Source organism: Nematostella vectensis, chromosome 5, assembly GCF_932526225.1.
Source record: "Nematostella vectensis chromosome 5, jaNemVect1.1, whole genome shotgun sequence".
Taxonomy (NCBI): domain Eukaryota; kingdom Metazoa; phylum Cnidaria; class Anthozoa; order Actiniaria; family Edwardsiidae; genus Nematostella; species Nematostella vectensis.
In genome coordinates this window covers 11,720,498-11,737,357 of record NC_064038.1, presented here as the reverse complement: position 1 = coordinate 11,737,357, position 16,860 = coordinate 11,720,498, and the positions used below count along the sequence as shown (strand labels likewise).

Genomic DNA, 16,860 nt, shown 5'->3' with positions numbered 1-16,860 from the left:
AAATTCATAGGTATTGAAATAATTCGTTAAATCGTCCAGGATTGAGTAATAAAGGCCCGTGGGAAAAGGCCGTGGATTTAAAAGGCAAAGAAAACATCTGTTTTCATTTAAATCTTGAATTTTAATTGTCGAGGCATTCGGCGATAATTAAACAAATTTCTTATTCAGAATGCATCGGAGCTATTCTATTTAGCTCTTGCCGCCTTGACTATGACTAAGATCATCTGCGCGCCATCACGACGCGCGGTGGTTGATAATATGCTTTGACGAAGTGCATCATGGGAAGGGTGTCAACCACCCCCCCCCCCCCCCCCCAATCCCCGGGTTTTGTTGTTTGTGTTGTAATTACTGCGTAGCTACCACGCCTCGTAATTTCACAACATTTTGATCATGGGGTGACGAATATCGTGGTGTATTAGAGTACATACCACGAAAAACTATGGGAAATTTGTTAAATATACTTGGCGGGAACTTCATAAGAACGCGCGCTCTGATTGATTCGCTATCTCGGAATAATGGCAGTATTCACTGTCACTGAAATTACCATAAAATAAACTTGCTTTTAGCACCCGAAATTATCGAGCTTCACATTAAAACGGCTTTTTTGCTAAAATTTATTTAGATTCATTGTCCTTAACGGAAAATCGGCTTCAAACTCCATGTGTTTTGACAATTTTCCGCCGAAATAATTTTGCATCGCGCGCGACAAATTCAAAGTTTGCTGAAATTTTATTTGCAATAAACAAGTGCAGCACATCGTCACTTTATACAAAGGAAAACGACAAGATACTCAAAGTTTAGGCCTGCATAATGTATCCACACTCAGGGAAGTATTTTAGTAAATGTACCTTCTCGTCTGTGGAGGATTCAAAGCAAAAGAAATATAATTTCTAAGATCAAATTTGTGAAAACGACGTGTGAAACGGGACTAAATTAGTCTACAAAATAATATTGGTCAAAATTCGTATATTGTCTTCATTGGAGGTTCTGTATTTCGTGGTGGTTAAAAGCAATGTGTGGAAAAACAGAATGGATTTGGTGCCCTCAAGTTCAGAGAGCGAGCAAAATCTTCACAAAGATCATCAACAAATCTCAGAAGCGATACCTCGTTTCGCGCGACCATTACTTATTAAAGGTAAACAGAGTTGGAAATTCGATAAAATAATTACAGCAAAATGTGACTTGTTCAGTCCCCGCCAAGTATATACTGAAACAATTATTCACATCAGGATCAGTAAATAGCGGTGGATAGTCCCCGAGACGGGAAGCGTCGACTATCCACCGCTATTCATTTCGGCTTCGGCGATTAATTGTTAAATAGTCTCAAGTGAGGTTGCACATCTAGTAACTTGGTTTCTATGTGATCGAATAGTAACCATACCGTGAGTTTGGCCTTAAAGTCCCCGACATCGCATAAATTTAGGCTTTCTAGCGTCATAAAAATTTTCACCATATAAGGTAGGGTGATAATTGTATAAAATTCTTAGATCCGATTTGAACATTATAAAATCATATATATTGTTTCTAATAGAAATGCTACTTGAGATTATAAAAAAAAGAAGTCCCGCTTTGCAGATAGAAGACGGCTCACCAGGGCCCATAAAAGCAAAATGTACCGGGCGTTCCTCGCTTTAAGTGGCCGAGAGGGGCTTGGGCCCAAGGCGCAAAATCATAACGGTCCAACGAAAGCCATTATCACAGCCTCCAAACGGATAGCCGTTTATTCCCGTCTTTTCTACGCGTAATTCACTTTTTTTAAGGATTTGATGGCAGAAAATGGATTGAAGTAAAAGGTTAGTGTGTAATCGGCTTTATAATGTGATAGGTTCAATAGTAAATGTGATTTTTGCGACCACCTTCAGCATCAAATCATCGTTCGTGAGCGGATTTCTCGAACTAGACTGATATGTTTTGTGATTCTTTGTTATCTTCCAAAGCAATACTACCTTCTTATGTGTTTCTCTTATTATCTTCGCAGGACATTATGATAGAGATAGTAAAATGTGCTCGAGTTGCAAAGCCAGAAAAGAAAGAAGTTTGAGGTATAAGGAATGTATCAATGCGTAAAGTTATTCGCTAATCACTGTACTTACATCTAAAGCGCCTATGCTTTATAAACTGTTACTTGAAGCACAAAATTGAATAACTTAGCTTAGTAAAAACCTAGTAATCAGTCTTGCACCTAAAATTTGTCCAGATATTTATTTTGAATATCTAATGTTACTGTAGTTGGTTTTTGTCCGTATATTCTGTTCACAGTAAACCCTTTATATGAAGAACCTAGTTATCTTTTCAAGCTAGCCTACCAGGTTCAAATTTAAATGGTGCATATAGAGGCATTAGGCTTCTAGCTTCTTATCTGAATATACAAAGATGGAGGAGGAGGCAGTTCTTTTGGAAAACCGTAATGACGCCAAAAAGGGTAATGTTCAAAAGCTGTTAAAGTTGTTATAGAAAAATAATATTGTGTATGTTTGTTTCAGCTTTGTTATGTTGGAACACTTGTTAGTAATTTTGCCCTGGATACCTTATGTCAAATGACTATTATTTTTCAAACATTTTTTCAACTTATATTTTGTTATTTTTTAAACTGAATTGTTTAATTAAATGATTTGTCAAATTCATAATAACGTCTTTTCCTTGGTGTTTCTAAATTACTCTGATTTCTCCAGTATTAACCCCTGAAGTAGGTGTAGTTTAAACAGCCATTTTGTAAAAACGGGGGAGGGGGTTGAAATCATCCCTTTAGTTACCCAATTAGTAGGGGGAAATAACAAAATAGGGAGTAAAAATTGACTCCCATTTTGAGGGTGAATTGTACTCTTTTAATGGAGTAACAACAAGCAACTTAGTAAATTACTCCACTTAGCTACCCCCTAAAGTGGGTAAAATTTACTCCCCTAAGAGAGTAGGAAAAAAAGGAGTAAAAAATAACTCCATTTTGAGGGTAAATTGTACTCCTTTAATGGAGTAATAGCAAGCAACCTAGAAAATCACTCCCTTTAGTTACTCCCCTACAGGGGTAAAATCTACTCCCTTGAGAGAGTAGAAAAAAGGGAGTAAAAGATTACTCCAAAAAGGGAGTCATTTTGTACCTCGGTTTTTTACTCCCTTTTTGAAACTAACAGTGTACATTTGAGAATAAGAGACAAACTTATAATGGAGCAGAAAAATTATGAAGGCTTCAGATTTCCAGAAAAATATAACGGACAGGATAAAAAATTTAGGGATCTTGTTGAGATCGTTATAAATTATTTTTATCAAAAACACTTTTGCACTAACTCGGATAAGTTAATATAAAGAATAGCACACTGGATAAAACTCTTCTGGAGTAAAAAATGAATAACTTTTTGTTCTGAGATGAATTTCAGACAATGATTTTTCTCCTTCTGATTCCCGATTTCCTGTGTCCCTAGAAAAAATTAATTGCCATTTCTTACATGACCGATAGCATATAAAAACCTGGTTTCAAAGCTGACGAAAAATGGCACTATACTAGAAATCACTAAAAAAAAAATCCGGCCGATGTGCAAAAATAATACTCGAAACCGATTTTTTTAGATATATTTCACAATTTGGAAAGCCTCTAGCTCAAGGGTTTTGAAAGAAATAAAGAAAACTCATCTTTATTTTATCTTCCACTGAATTATTTCATAAAACGTTTGTGCGAGAACAGTTCTGACTAACGTCCTGTTTCAAAAAGACATAAAGACAGAGAATTTTGTAAAACCTACCGTTTTTTGTTTGTCGTTGGTGTAGTAAATGTTATAATCATCAGGGACCAGTGCAACTGTCGAGGAATCCTCTTCGTTCATCTCACAATTCACGTCACCAACAAGCTTAAAGTTTATGCTATTGCACCGAGGCTCTTGGTGGCATTCGTCAATGCAAGATCGTATACTTTTTACCGATACTTTTCTCACTACTTTTTTGCTCAACAGTCGCCGCTTTTGCAAGGTTTGTCCACTTATAACTTCCGCAACACATTGGCACGAGATAAATAGAAAAACGGATAGATAGAGCTTCATATCTGAAAACAAAAACGCAATTCAGAATATAAGTATAGCAAAATACATTTTTATAGTATTTGTTTATAAACTTTTACGATATTATTTTACAACCTTTACTTATTTTGTATAGTACAAATTGTGAAAAGCTCTCTGTACGTTGGAAAGCGCGGAAAACGGATAGATAGAGCTTCATCTGAAGACAAAAACGCAATCAGAATTTAAAAAGAAAAGTACATCGTCATGTCCGTGGTCTTTGTAAAATGTTATTATTCTACAACCTTATGACTTTAATTTTTATCAGATTAGTATCAATGCAAAATAGTAGTAAAAAGCTCTGAGCAAGTACTTTTTTCAAGCAGAAAGCTATCAAAATCTTTTGAAGCAAATAGTTTAGTAGGGCTCACCAGTAATTGGTACCCATATTATTTTTTTAATACACGGACACTCTTTCAACTTACCTGGTTCTTTAAAACTTGATAACAAATCAACTTGGTCGGGAGTTTGGTTTGTTAAGTTCGGCTTTAAGACGCTACTTCTTAATAATTAATCAGTTTCCCCCCCTAAATATTTGATTGTATTCAGAGTGGAACTAATGGCAACAACAAAAATAGGCCCGCAATGAATGCCTGTAACTACTGCAATAATACAGATCTTTTAGAAGTTAACGGTACAGCTGTAATCTCAAGTATACACATTAGCACGTTGTCAGTGCAACGGCAAATGGGGATTGACAAGTTCAAAATTATAAATAAAAATGAGTTGAATAAAAATTTTGAGCTTATTTTCACCTTCATTTTTACAAATAATTACTGTCTATAAGCACCTTTGGTCGTAGAACTGCCATTTTGGCAATTGCCATTTGCCTTTTGCGCTGACAACCATTTTTTAAATAGGTGTATACAAAGTACATATAACAATCTAAAATAAATATTAGTGTGTACATTTAGATTATAAAAAGCAAGGAAATGTTTTCAAAAGGTTTACGCTATTTGAAAGAAATATGTTTGCGTTATTATTTATTGATTATGGATTAACCTGGACCAAAATGTCTAGAAAAAAAAGTCATCACCAATGTCATCTGTTGTTTTGACAAAATCTTTAAATCTTCAGTAAATTTAAACAGTATCTTTTTTAAGAGGTTCTAGCTAATCAAAGACACGATCATAATCCGAATCTAGCCTAACTTCCCAGGAAACCCTGCGAAAAGCGAAAACGCTAGAGGAAACGATTTGGGATTATTTATTTGACTCAGAAATCATGCATCAAGGAACTCTGCCTTACAACCCTCCCCCCCCTCTCTTTTCCGAAGTATTTTGACTATCCTTCCACGACACATTTTTGTAACACCAGACAAAAAATCTGAAAGCGGTTCTGTGAGATAGAAAGCACAGAGCTGCCAATCATAGTATGCCAGCGTGGTTATGCCTGGTGCAAACTAGTGACATTACGATATAATGACATAGACGCTTGCATCCTCATGTTCATATGTTCAAGGTGAATGGTTCGACATTTTGACATAAGCCCGACATAACGACATGAACATAACAACATAAGAGAAAAAACACGGTTTTTTTTTTTCTTTCATGTCATTATGTCCATGTCATTATGTCGGGCTTAAAAGAGTGCGCGCGACTATGTTGTTATGTTATTATGTCACTAGTGTGCACTAGGCATATTACCAGCGCGTGGCTAACTGTGTGTCAAATTAGCGCGTTTGTTAGCGTCATAATCAGTAATTGGCGCGCGCATTGTAGGCTGTAGACAAGTCTATTGGACTTTTATTAGCATGACAGAAAATTTGTCAAGATTATTAACTAATGAAGAAAATGCGGTGGTCAAGGAAACGATAGGGGAAAAACGAATCGTAAGCAATCTAATTATCTCTCTTGATTTCTGTTGCCCAGATGAAATTTCCTGTTTGTAATTATGCTTTTACGGGATATTTAATTTTTTCTTGTTGATTTCTATTACCAGACATTCTCACATGTTTCATTTTATTTATTTTTAATGGTATTCCAGTTCCTTATGTTATGCGTTTTTCATGGTAATTCTGTTCCCAATCCCTTATGCATTGAAAGTGTTTCCATAGGGTTCCTTGCCTGGGATATATTTTCATAGCATTGCAGTTCCTTACATGGGTTGTGTTTTAATGGTATTCCTGACTTTGCACGTGGCATGTTTTTCATGGAATTACTGTGTCTTCAATGTCATTGCTTTTATGCCATCCTAATGTCTTTCATAGGATGTCTTTTTTTATAGAATTCCAGTGTCTAACATGTTATGTTTTTTTCCATGGCATACCTGTGCTTTGCACGTGGTTTTTTTTTATAGAATCCCAGTGTCTAACATTTTTTCCCATGGCATATCCCAGTGCCTTGCTTGTGCAGTTGTCCAGCTCTTCCTGGCCGTACCAGAAGATCGCACCAGATGGCAGATATCTGCTATTGGTGTGGCGTGCCTTGTCAAAGATGGTATCGCTCGCTCGTACTACATCCGCATTGTAGACATAGACGTAAGTGCTAGAAATGACTTAATAAATACGATCATGTCTAGCTATTCTTTCAAATATTGCCTAAATTATCAGATATCGGGTTGAAATCATTTTACATCATTCAGATATGTCAAAATCATCCTTTTAACGGGTTTTCAACGCAAAAAGGTCATAAAAACGTTATAATCAATTTTTTGTAAGAATTTCCGCCATCTTGTGTCCGCCATTTCCAAATTTAACCACCCCTCCCCCCAAATATCCGAGGTAAAAATATTCTAGCGCTGTTGTGAAACTTGTCACTTAGACAAACTAATAAAGTCAAAAAAGGCATATAATTCTGAGAAAGAGGACCAAAATATGAAAAAAAAATCATTACATTTTAGTTTTTGGGAAACCTATGGGTGAAAAAACGGCTGTGATTGTATTGTGCCATGAAGCGTCTCCTCGACATGTCAATAGCATCAAAACGTCCGCAGATAAGTTTTAGGAAAAGTCTCCAAGATTTAGCCTCTTAGCTGCTATGGTTCACAAGTTATAGCAAATTTTCCGGAGGGGGGGGGGGCTTAAAAATCCCCCCCCCAGTTTAAATAGGGTTAGGCCAGGTCCTCCTCCATGTTTCACCAGTTTTCCCATACCACTCTATGCAGGCACATAAACAGTGTGGGTACCACTCCATACAGGCACATAAACAGTGTGGGTACCACTCCATACAGGTACATAAACAGTGTGGGTACTACTCCATCCAGGCACGTAAACAGTGTGGGTACCACTCCATACAGGTACATAAACAGTGTGGGTACCACTCCATACAGGCACATAAACAGTGTGGGTACCGCTCCATACAGGCACGTAAACAGTGTGGGTACCACTCCATACAGGCACGTAAACAGTGTGGGTACCACGTCATACAGATACATAAACAGTGTGGGTACCACTTCATGTAGGTACATAAACAGTGTGGGTACCACTCCATACAGGCACGTAAACAGTGTGGGTACCACTCCATACAGGCACATAAACAGTGTGGGTACCACTCCATACAGGCACATAAACAGTGTGGGCACCACTCCATACAGGCACATAAACAGTGTGGGTACCACTCCATACAGGCACGTAAACAGTGTGGGTACCACTCCATACAGGCACGTAAACAGTGTGGGTACCACTCCATACAGGTACATAAACAGTGTGGGTACCACTCCATACAGGCACATAAACAGTGTGGGTACCACTCCATACAGGCACGTAAACAGTGTGGGTACCACTCCATACAGGCACGTAAACAGTGTGGGTACCACGCCATACAGGTACATAAACAGTGTGGGTACCACTTCATACAGGGACATTAACAGTGTGGGTACCACTCCATACAGGCACATAAACAGTGTGGGTACCACTCCATATAGGTACATAAACAGTGTGGGTACCACTCCATCCAGGCACATAAACAGTGTGGGTATCACTCCATATAGGTACATAAACAGTGTGGGTACCACTCCATACAGGCACATAAACAGTGTGGGTACCACTCCATCCAGGCACATAAACAGTGTGGGTATCACTCCATATAGGTACATAAACAGTGTGGGTACCACTCCATACAGGTACATAAACAGTGTGGGTACCACTCCATATAGGTACATAAACAGTGTGGGTACCACTCCATACAGGCACGTAAACAGTGTGGGTACCACTCCATACAGGGACATAAACAGTGTGGGTACCACTCCATATAGGTACATAAACAGTGTGGGTACCACTCCATACAGGCACGTAAACAGTGTGGGTACCACTCCATACAGGCATGTAAACAGTGTGGGTACCACTCCATATAGGTACATAAACAGTGTGGGTACCACTCCATACAGGCACGTAAACAGTGTGGGTACCACTCCATACAGGCATGTAAACAGTGTGGGTACCTTTCCATACAGGCATGTAAACAGTGTGGGTACCACTCCATACAGGCACGTAAACAGTGTGGGTACCACTCCATACAGGTACATAAACAGTGTGGGTACCACTCCATACAGGCACATAAACAGTGTGGGTACCACTCCATACAGGCACGTAAACAGTGTGGGTACCACTCCATACAGGCACGTAAACAGTGTGGGTACCACTCCATACAGGCATGTAAACAGTGTGGGTACCTTTCCATACAGGCATGTAAACAGTGTGGGTACCACTCCATACAGGCACGTAAACAGTGTGGGTACCACTCCATACAGGTACATAAACAGTGTGGGTACCACTCCATACAGGCACATAAACAGTGTGGGTACCACTCCATACAGGCACGTAAACAGTGTGGGTACCACTCCATACAGGCACGTAAACAGTGTGGGTACCACTCCATACAGGCACATAAACAGTGTGGGTACCACTCCATACAGGTACATAAACAGTGTGGGTACCACTCCATATAGGTACATAAACAGTGTGGGTACCACTCCATATAGGTACATAAACAGTGTGGGTACCACTCCATACAGGCACGTAAACAGTGTGGGTACCACTCCATCCAGGCACATAAACAGTGTGGGTATCACTCCATACAGGCACATAAACAGTGTGGGTACCACTCCATACAGGCATGTAAACAGTGTGGGTACCACTCCATATAGGTACATAAACAGTGTGGGTACCACTCCATACAGGCACATAAACAGTGTGGGTACATCTCCATACAGGCACATAAACAGTGTGGGTACCACTCCATACAGGCACGTAAACAGTGTGGGTACATCTCCATACAGGCACGTAAACAGTGTGGGTACCACTCCATACAGGTACATAAACAGTGTGGGTACCACTCCATACAGGCACATAAACAGTGTGGGTACATCTCCATACAGGCACGTAAACAGTGTGGGTACCACTCCATACAGGTACATAAACAATGTGGGTACCACTCCATATAGGTACATAAACAGTGTGGGTACCACTCCATACAGGCACGTAAACAGTGTGGGTACCACTCCATACAGGCACGTAAACAGTGTGTGTACCACGCCAAACCCCCACTCTCTGGCCGCCAAAAAGTGGGCCATTTCAATAAAGGGTCTTCAAATATTATTACTTCTCCAGATGATACCAATGACTGCGCATCCACCTTAGTCACAGGGTCTGAATGTGGGGGTCCGCATGTCCGTAGTCAGTTAAAACTTCCATAATTTGTCGGTAGTCGGTAAGAATTATTGGTCTTTGTTGGTAGTCGGCAAATCTATCCTAGTACGTCGCTTTTGTACTAGATTTTTATGCCGTTTGTCGCTAATCGGTTAACCCCATCCATACCTGTAGTCAATCCGGGGTACCCCCACCTTGCCAAACTTACCCACTGCCACCCCCACTGTCACCCCTTTTACCCTAGGTGCCATAGTACAAATTCCCATAACTATAGTGTTTTATATATATCCCAGAACAAGCAAATAAGCTGGGAGCAGGAGCTGTATAAACAGTTTAAGTATCGAGCCGCCGCGAGCTTCTTTCACACATTCAATGCTGAAGTAAGTAGTGACATAACTCAAATACGAGAAATATATCAGCAAATAAAGGGTCCATTCACCCTAACAGGGTCCTGAAGATGTATGACGGGCATGCCGCCATTTTACGTTCACAAACTCAAGAGATTCAAATAAATTGTCCATCGGCTAATTCAAACAAGTAAGACTTCAATCGTTATTTTGAAGTTTTCCTTGCTAGTAAGACTCTGCATTTTCAATTGTAAAAAATAACAAAGGAATGGTTGATCGACGTTCTTTAAGACCATGGAGAAGGGGACTGGGTTTCTAACGACGTAATTTTAGATAATACTGATGGGAGCAGGGAACGATTTGGGTAAAAATAGCAATCAGAAAGAAGAAAATTGGCCTAGAATTTGATCCCTTACTCCCGCCAGGAATTTGATCCACGCAAATATTCAGTTCACGGCGGAACTTAATAATGATCTCATTAGGATCAGGTAATACGAGTACCACGATACTGACATCGTTTTTATGTAAGATCACAATATTTTATGTAGATATTTAAGTATAAGTATTTTGTTTAAAATATTTTAGTTCGATTAATGCTTATATGTGTATTAAGCCAAACTGATGTTTTCCTTTTTTATTTTCACTGTCCTCAGGGTTGTAGGGCGGGTCTCAACTTTTGTGACGAGGTGGAAGCCCAAGCCTTTCGCGTTGCTGTCAAAGAGAGAATCAAAGCATTCAAGAAAAAACGAGAAGGTATCACCGGTTACATACATTGATACTTAGTATTGCCTTGTCTTTCTTTGACAATTCGTCATGTATTTGATGGCTTGGGGAAGTTTTTAGCGTGATTTGGCAGAATACAAATTGCATTAATATGTTATATTTGCGTGTTATCCTAGAGGCTCGGGCGCGCAAACTTATCGCCCAGCAACAACAACAGATGATGATGATGGGATCGACCGCCTTCGTGGCACACCCGAGTGGAAGAGGGATGCAGATGGTGCGCATGAACATGCCGGCTTATCCTAGCTTCGCAGGGTTGATCCCCATGCAGTCAGGGATAAGAGGAGGCATGAGAGGAGGTAGGGGGAATTAAGAGAGAGAACAAGCCGTGGTGTAGGTAGGGGGGACCTAATGGAGAGATAGGGCCGTGATAGAGATATAGGAAGTCCAGAAGGGGAGAGGGAGCGGGCCGTGGTGTAGGTAGGTGGTCCTAAGGGAGAGAGGTGTCGTGATGGAGAGATAGGAAGCCCTGAAGGGGAGGGAGCGGGCCGTGGTGTAGGTAGCTGGTCCTAAGGGAGAGAGGTGTCGTGATGGAGAAATAGGAAGCCCAGAAGGGAAGAGGGAGCGGGCCGTGGTGTAGGTAGCTGGTCCTAAGGGAGAGAGGTGTCGTGATGGAGAGATAGGAAGCCCAAAAGGAAAAAAAAGAGAGCGGGCCGTGCTGTAGGTAGGGGGACACAAGAAGGAGATGTCGGAGATGCAGGTAGGGGGACACAAGAAGGAGGGTCGTGAGAGAGAGAGAGAGAGAGAGAGAGAGAGAGAGAGAGAGAGAGAGAGAGAGAGAGAGAGAGAGAGAGAGAGAGAGAGAGAGAGAGAGAGAGAGAGAGAGAGAGAGAGAGAGAGAGAGAGATAGGAAACCCAAAAAGGGAGAGAGATCAGGGCGTGATATAGGTAGGGGGACACAAGGGGGAGAGAGGTTCATGATGGAGGAAGGAAGACTCGAGAGGGAGAGGTCATGAGGGAGAGATAGTATAAGATACCACAGACGGAGAGAGAGATGAGCATTGAGGGAAATATAAAGACCAAGGTGGGAGAGCGGAGCCTGTAGAGGGATAGGGAGGCCCAAGGGGATGAGAGAGGGTCGGAATGGAGAGGTGGGGAGACAAGAGGTGGAGAGAGAGGGTCGGAATGGACAGGTGGGGAGACACGAGGAGGTGAGAGAGGGTGGAATGAAGAGGTGGGGAGACACGAATGGTGGGAAAGGGTCGGAATGGAAAGGTGGGGAGACACGAGGGGGTGGGAAAGGGTCGGAATGGAGAGGTGGGGAGACACAAGGGGTGGGAGAGGATCGGAATGTAGAGGTTGGGAGACACGAGGGGGTAGGAAAGGGTCGGAACCGAGAGGTGGGGAGACACGAGGGGGAGAGAAAGGGTCGGAATGGAGAGGTGGGGAGACACGAGGGGGTCGGAAAGGGTCGGAATGGAGAGGTGGGGAGACACGAGGGGAGAGAGAGGGTCGGAATGGAGAGGTGGGAAGACACAAGGGGGAGAGAGATGGTCGGAATGGAGAGGTGGGGAGACACGAGGGGTAGGAAAGGGTCGGAATGGAGAGGTGGGGAGGCACGAGGGGGTAGGAAAGGGTAGGAAAGGGTCGGAATGGAGAGGTGGGAAGACACGAGGGGGTCGGAGAGGGTCGGAATGGAGAGGTGGGGAGACACGAGGGGGGTAGGAAAGGGTCGGAATTGAGAGGTGGGAAGACACGAGGGGGTGGGAGAGGGTCGGAATGGAGAGGTGGGGAGACACGAAGAGGTGAGAGAGGGTCGGAATGGAGAGGCACGAGGGGGTGGGAGAGAGTAGGAATGGAGATGTGGGGAGACACGCGGGGGAGGAAGAGGGTAGGAATTGAGAGGTGGGGAGACACGAGGGGGGAGGAGAGGGTCGGAATGGAGAGGAGAGGAGGTACGAGGGGGATAGACAGGGTAGTGAGAGGAGAAAAAGAGACATGAGTGGGATAGAGCGGAGCTTAAAGAGAGCTAGAAAGTGCATTGTACTTTGTCTCAAAAGTGCTTTGCAGTTTGTCTCAAAGTGTTGCATGTTGTTTGTCAGGTCCGAGAATGCAGCAGCAAATGAGCATGATGCGACCGCAGATGAGTATGATGAGGCCACAAATGAGTGCCATGGGTGGACAGATGCGCGGGAGAGGGAGGGCGAGAGCCAGAGGGCGTGGCAGACCACCAAGGCGTGGCGGAATGCCAGCGAGAGGCGGCCAAGCGGGAGGGGTACCTGTCGAGGGTGAAGCCTCCAAGGCTACGGCTCATGGTCACCCTGATTCTGCCCCTGTTGAGTCGGGCATGATAACTAAAGAGGAAGTGGATGTCCCTAAGCCCCCGCCACCTCCCGCCCCTAAACCACCAGAAATATCAAGCAAGTAGCCGTTAAATTAAAAAGTAGTTGTTCTGTTTTGTTATAGCGTTGGAAGAACTAAAATTTAGATCAGGTTCCGGAAGTAATAAATATTTCTAAAACAATCAGTTGACCGTGATCTGATTGCTCCGTTGACTCATGTATACAAAAGTAGAACATTGATTTGGGTAACCAGATTGGTGAGAAATTGAGCTAAAAACCAATGGAACGGGGATTTATAGATGACATAGTATAGTATTTCTTTATAATGTTAACGAAATGAATTAAACAATAATGTCAAGGTTTAACGGCATAAATGAAGCCTAGCGAGTGCGATTGCAAAACATAGTGCTTATCTCACATTTTTCTGCTTCCACAACAGCTTCAGAAGAAAAGATAAAGAAAGAAAAGAAAGGAGGTGAGCAAACATGTCAAACGTTGATCGCACGTTCTTTACAAAAAAAAATAATTTTCTGCGGAAAAATTGATACAGGTCGAGCTACAGTGTATATAAATTCTCGACAGATATGTAATGGCGCAAAAGTACTATCTTAAAACAAGTGACCTACAGCCATATAGAGAAGTGCAGAAGTCCGCTCGTAAGGAATAACAGGATTGGCTAGATTACCTCATTGTCCTATTGTATTCTCGTTATTCTTCTGAGGTGCACCAATCCAATGTGGTGAAATCTTTTGATAGCTTCTTCATGACCCGACATAAAGCTGACGCTTGAAGAGTGAATCGTCGTTTAATGTTTCAGGTTTCTTCTCGTCGCTTTTTAAGAAAAAGAAACAAGCTCCAACGCCACAAACACAAGCCTCTACGGCCCCACCCTTAGTACCAGCTGGCGTAGAAGCACCAACTCCTACCCCCATGGTAGCACAATCAGTAGGTAAGTAAAAAGTACCACCCCCACCCCCTCCTCCACTGTAGCACCATCAGCAGGTTAAGTAAAAAGTACCACTCCCTCCTCCACGTAGCACCATCAGCAGGTTAAGTAAAAAGTACCGCCCCCTCCTCCACGGTAGCACCATCAGCAGGTTAAGTAAAAAGTACCACCCCCACCCCCTCCTCCACGGTAGCACCATCAGCAGGTTAAGTACACTTTTTTTGCTCTTCATTAACCGCGAAGGGATATTCAATAAGTATATTCAATAAGGATTTTATCAATGAATTTGACATTCATTAGTATTCTTCCGTTTGCTCGTTTACATTTCCAAACTTTTATTAGCGCTTTTGTGCAATCAACAAACAAAAGCACGCATTCGATAAAGTGTTTTTAATTTCTTTTCGACAGCCCCTCCGGATCTAAGTACAGCAGCAACTTTACCTTATACTGCTAAAGTATCTCAACCACCACCAGCAGCGCCTACACCTGCGCCACCACCAAGAGCACCCGAAACACCATCTCAAGCTCCTCCCCCTCCACCACCGCCCACATCTCAGGCTACAAGGGGACCTCCACCACCACCGCCTATAGCTCCGGCTACAGGGGTACCCCCACCACCACCGCCTATAGCTCCGGCTACAGGGGTACCCCCACCACCACCGCCTATAGCTCCGGCTACAGGGGGACCTCCACCACCACCGCCTATAGCTCCGGCTACAGGGGGACCCCCACCACCACCGCCTATAGCTCCAGCACCTACAGTTCCTGCCCCAGCCGTACCCTTAGCGGCTGCTTCCCCGCCACCTCCTTCGGGGGGACCACCACCACCACCACCCCCGCCGCCACCACCACCCCCTCCGCCTATACTCGAGCTTGCGGCTGCCCCTCCTCCCGGATCGGTGCTTGGCGCAGCGCTAACCGGGATAAAGAGCGGAGTGGTCTGTGGAGGGGGTGAATCCCTGATGGACAGCATCCAATTGGGACACCAACTGAAAAAGGTACGTGCGGGAGCAAATGGGGTAGGTGGTATGGTAGGAAAAGATTGCATGGGTAATGCGGGAGGAGTTCAGATCGCACAATCAGTTCTTGGGAGGGAGGGTACACAAAAAGCAGATCCGGGGTCTTGTGGGAGGAGATGAGGGGGTACCTCAGGGCAGATCAGGAGTCGGGTACCCGGGAAAAAGTAGATAAGTAAAGTACAAGGACATAGTAGATCAAATGGTGCCTGAAAATATGATCCGGTGTACTCCAAAAGTTGATAAGTAGGACTTAATCCCTGTTGCAGACCAGGGAGGCGTGAAGGGAGGAGGTGTGTAGGGTAATAAATATTTCAGAGAAAGGCTAGTGCCGTTGTGGTCGGTGTTTGCTTATGCACGGCTAATGCGCGTGTTTGATTCTCGGTCTACCAACTTTCGACTTTCAACAGCCTAGGGGTTTCAATGTTGTTCACGTTTAGCCGGGAGCTCGAATTATCCGTGTTTGAGTTATCTCGCCATCAACTTTATCCTGCCATGGTAGGCTAAACCTTTAACGGTCATTCAGGTTTGGCGCAGACAGGTCTTTGGTTTCGGTGTTCTTGCTCATTCGCGATGTATTTTAAGGCTTGTTCTGACAAACTTGCCACATAGAAGCTGTCACCCTTTACATCACTTTTCAATCTAAAAGATTGGTATAACTGTTTATTGCCGATGTAATTGTCGCTTCGTGTTGTACAGGTGGATCGAAGCAGGCCTTTAAAGCCAAAGCCTGAGCCCGAGGATGGGGGTATGGGAGGAGCTATTGCACGCGCAATGGACCTCCGCTCTAGAGTAATGCACTCATCAGGTATTTATGATAATACGAAAGAGGTAAATGTAAATTTTTAGTAAAAAGTAATACTGCAAGACCATATAAAAACACGCTTCACTTGCGACATACATACGGCATACTCCGCTGAGTTTACATTTGTGCGCGTGTGCAAACAATTATTGACAATGCGGTAGAACTGACCAGCGTCCCTCCGGGAAGCTAATTAGAGGCGATAATACCGGCTTGACATTCTTAGCCGAGAAATCAAAGGCTTCATACTTCCAAATAAAAGTGAATTCAAAATAATGCAAAATATACCAAGTGAAAAATGTGCATAAAATGATTGCTGACCTAGTATCTTTTACCGCATTATGAACAGTATTTAAGTTTTGAAGGTGAGCGGAACAACGCTCGCTATACCTGGTTATAGAACTTTTAGCTTGGCTAAATATCGCAAAGCCTCATGGGCTCATTGTTTGGCTTGTCTTTAACTGAGACTACGTTTACACGAGATATGCTTTGTTTGGAACCCGGCGAAGTCTAGGGTCGGATCTTGCGCGCGTTCTCGCGAGGACTGTGGATCCGGCTTTATTTTGGGTTAAAGTTATCCAACTCTGGGCTGGCAAAAGAAAAGCTCCATTTCAGCCAATCATTGTCTAAAGGAAGAAATGCCATAACAACACCATGCCCCCATGCAAACACTTCTTCGCTCTTGTGCTCCAGTAAAAGTAGTAAAATTACGAGCGTTGAGTTTGCGTCCTATTAGGAGACGGTAACGTCGTCTTTTTAGAAAACTATTCTTCAGAGCGCGCACCGTTCCTATTGCTATGGTTGCAATAAGTCATGGTACAGTAACATTCAATTCCTCCCTTAGATGAAGATGACGACGATGATGACGATGATTGGGATGATGACGATGATGATGATGACTGGTCGGACTAGCCGTTATAATCACCCAGCTATCAGCATCTATATGATGTGTACGTGTAGCTTAGCATTTATAATAATAAAATACACGGGCGTTTTTATTGATTTGTTTAAGAATGATATTGGTTGATATTTCTGATTTAATTAAATAATTTTA

The 16,860-nt window shown here is 42.9% G+C and overlaps 1 protein-coding gene and 1 long non-coding RNA gene across 3 annotated transcripts; both read left to right on the top strand.

Moving 5' to 3' along the window:
• The first annotated feature begins 579 nt into the window (after nt 1-579).
• On the top strand, nt 580-16,804 carry LOC116601421 (neural Wiskott-Aldrich syndrome protein). Of its 2 annotated transcripts, none has more exons than XM_048727359.1 (11): nt 580-1,135; nt 6,382-6,522; nt 9,924-10,010; nt 10,631-10,730; nt 10,877-11,059; nt 12,803-13,120; nt 13,482-13,517; nt 13,860-13,991; nt 14,397-14,986; nt 15,704-15,812; nt 16,651-16,804. In XM_048727359.1, the coding sequence occupies exons 1-11, from the start codon at nt 1,013-1,015 to the stop codon at nt 16,716-16,718; spliced, it is 1,887 nt and encodes a 628-aa protein (XP_048583316.1). In that variant the 5' UTR covers nt 580-1,012; the 3' UTR covers nt 16,719-16,804. The 2 variants fall into 2 exon arrangements, with proteins under 2 accessions (XP_048583316.1, XP_048583317.1); XM_048727360.1 differs by lacking the exon at nt 580-1,135 and adding an exon at nt 5,757-5,874.
• LOC125562968 lies at nt 1,655-2,453 on the top strand. The gene is made up of 2 exons (XR_007308021.1): nt 1,655-1,793; nt 1,979-2,453. It is a non-coding gene; the product is annotated as an uncharacterized LOC125562968 (long non-coding RNA).
• Nucleotides 16,805-16,860: the final 56 nt, after the last annotated feature.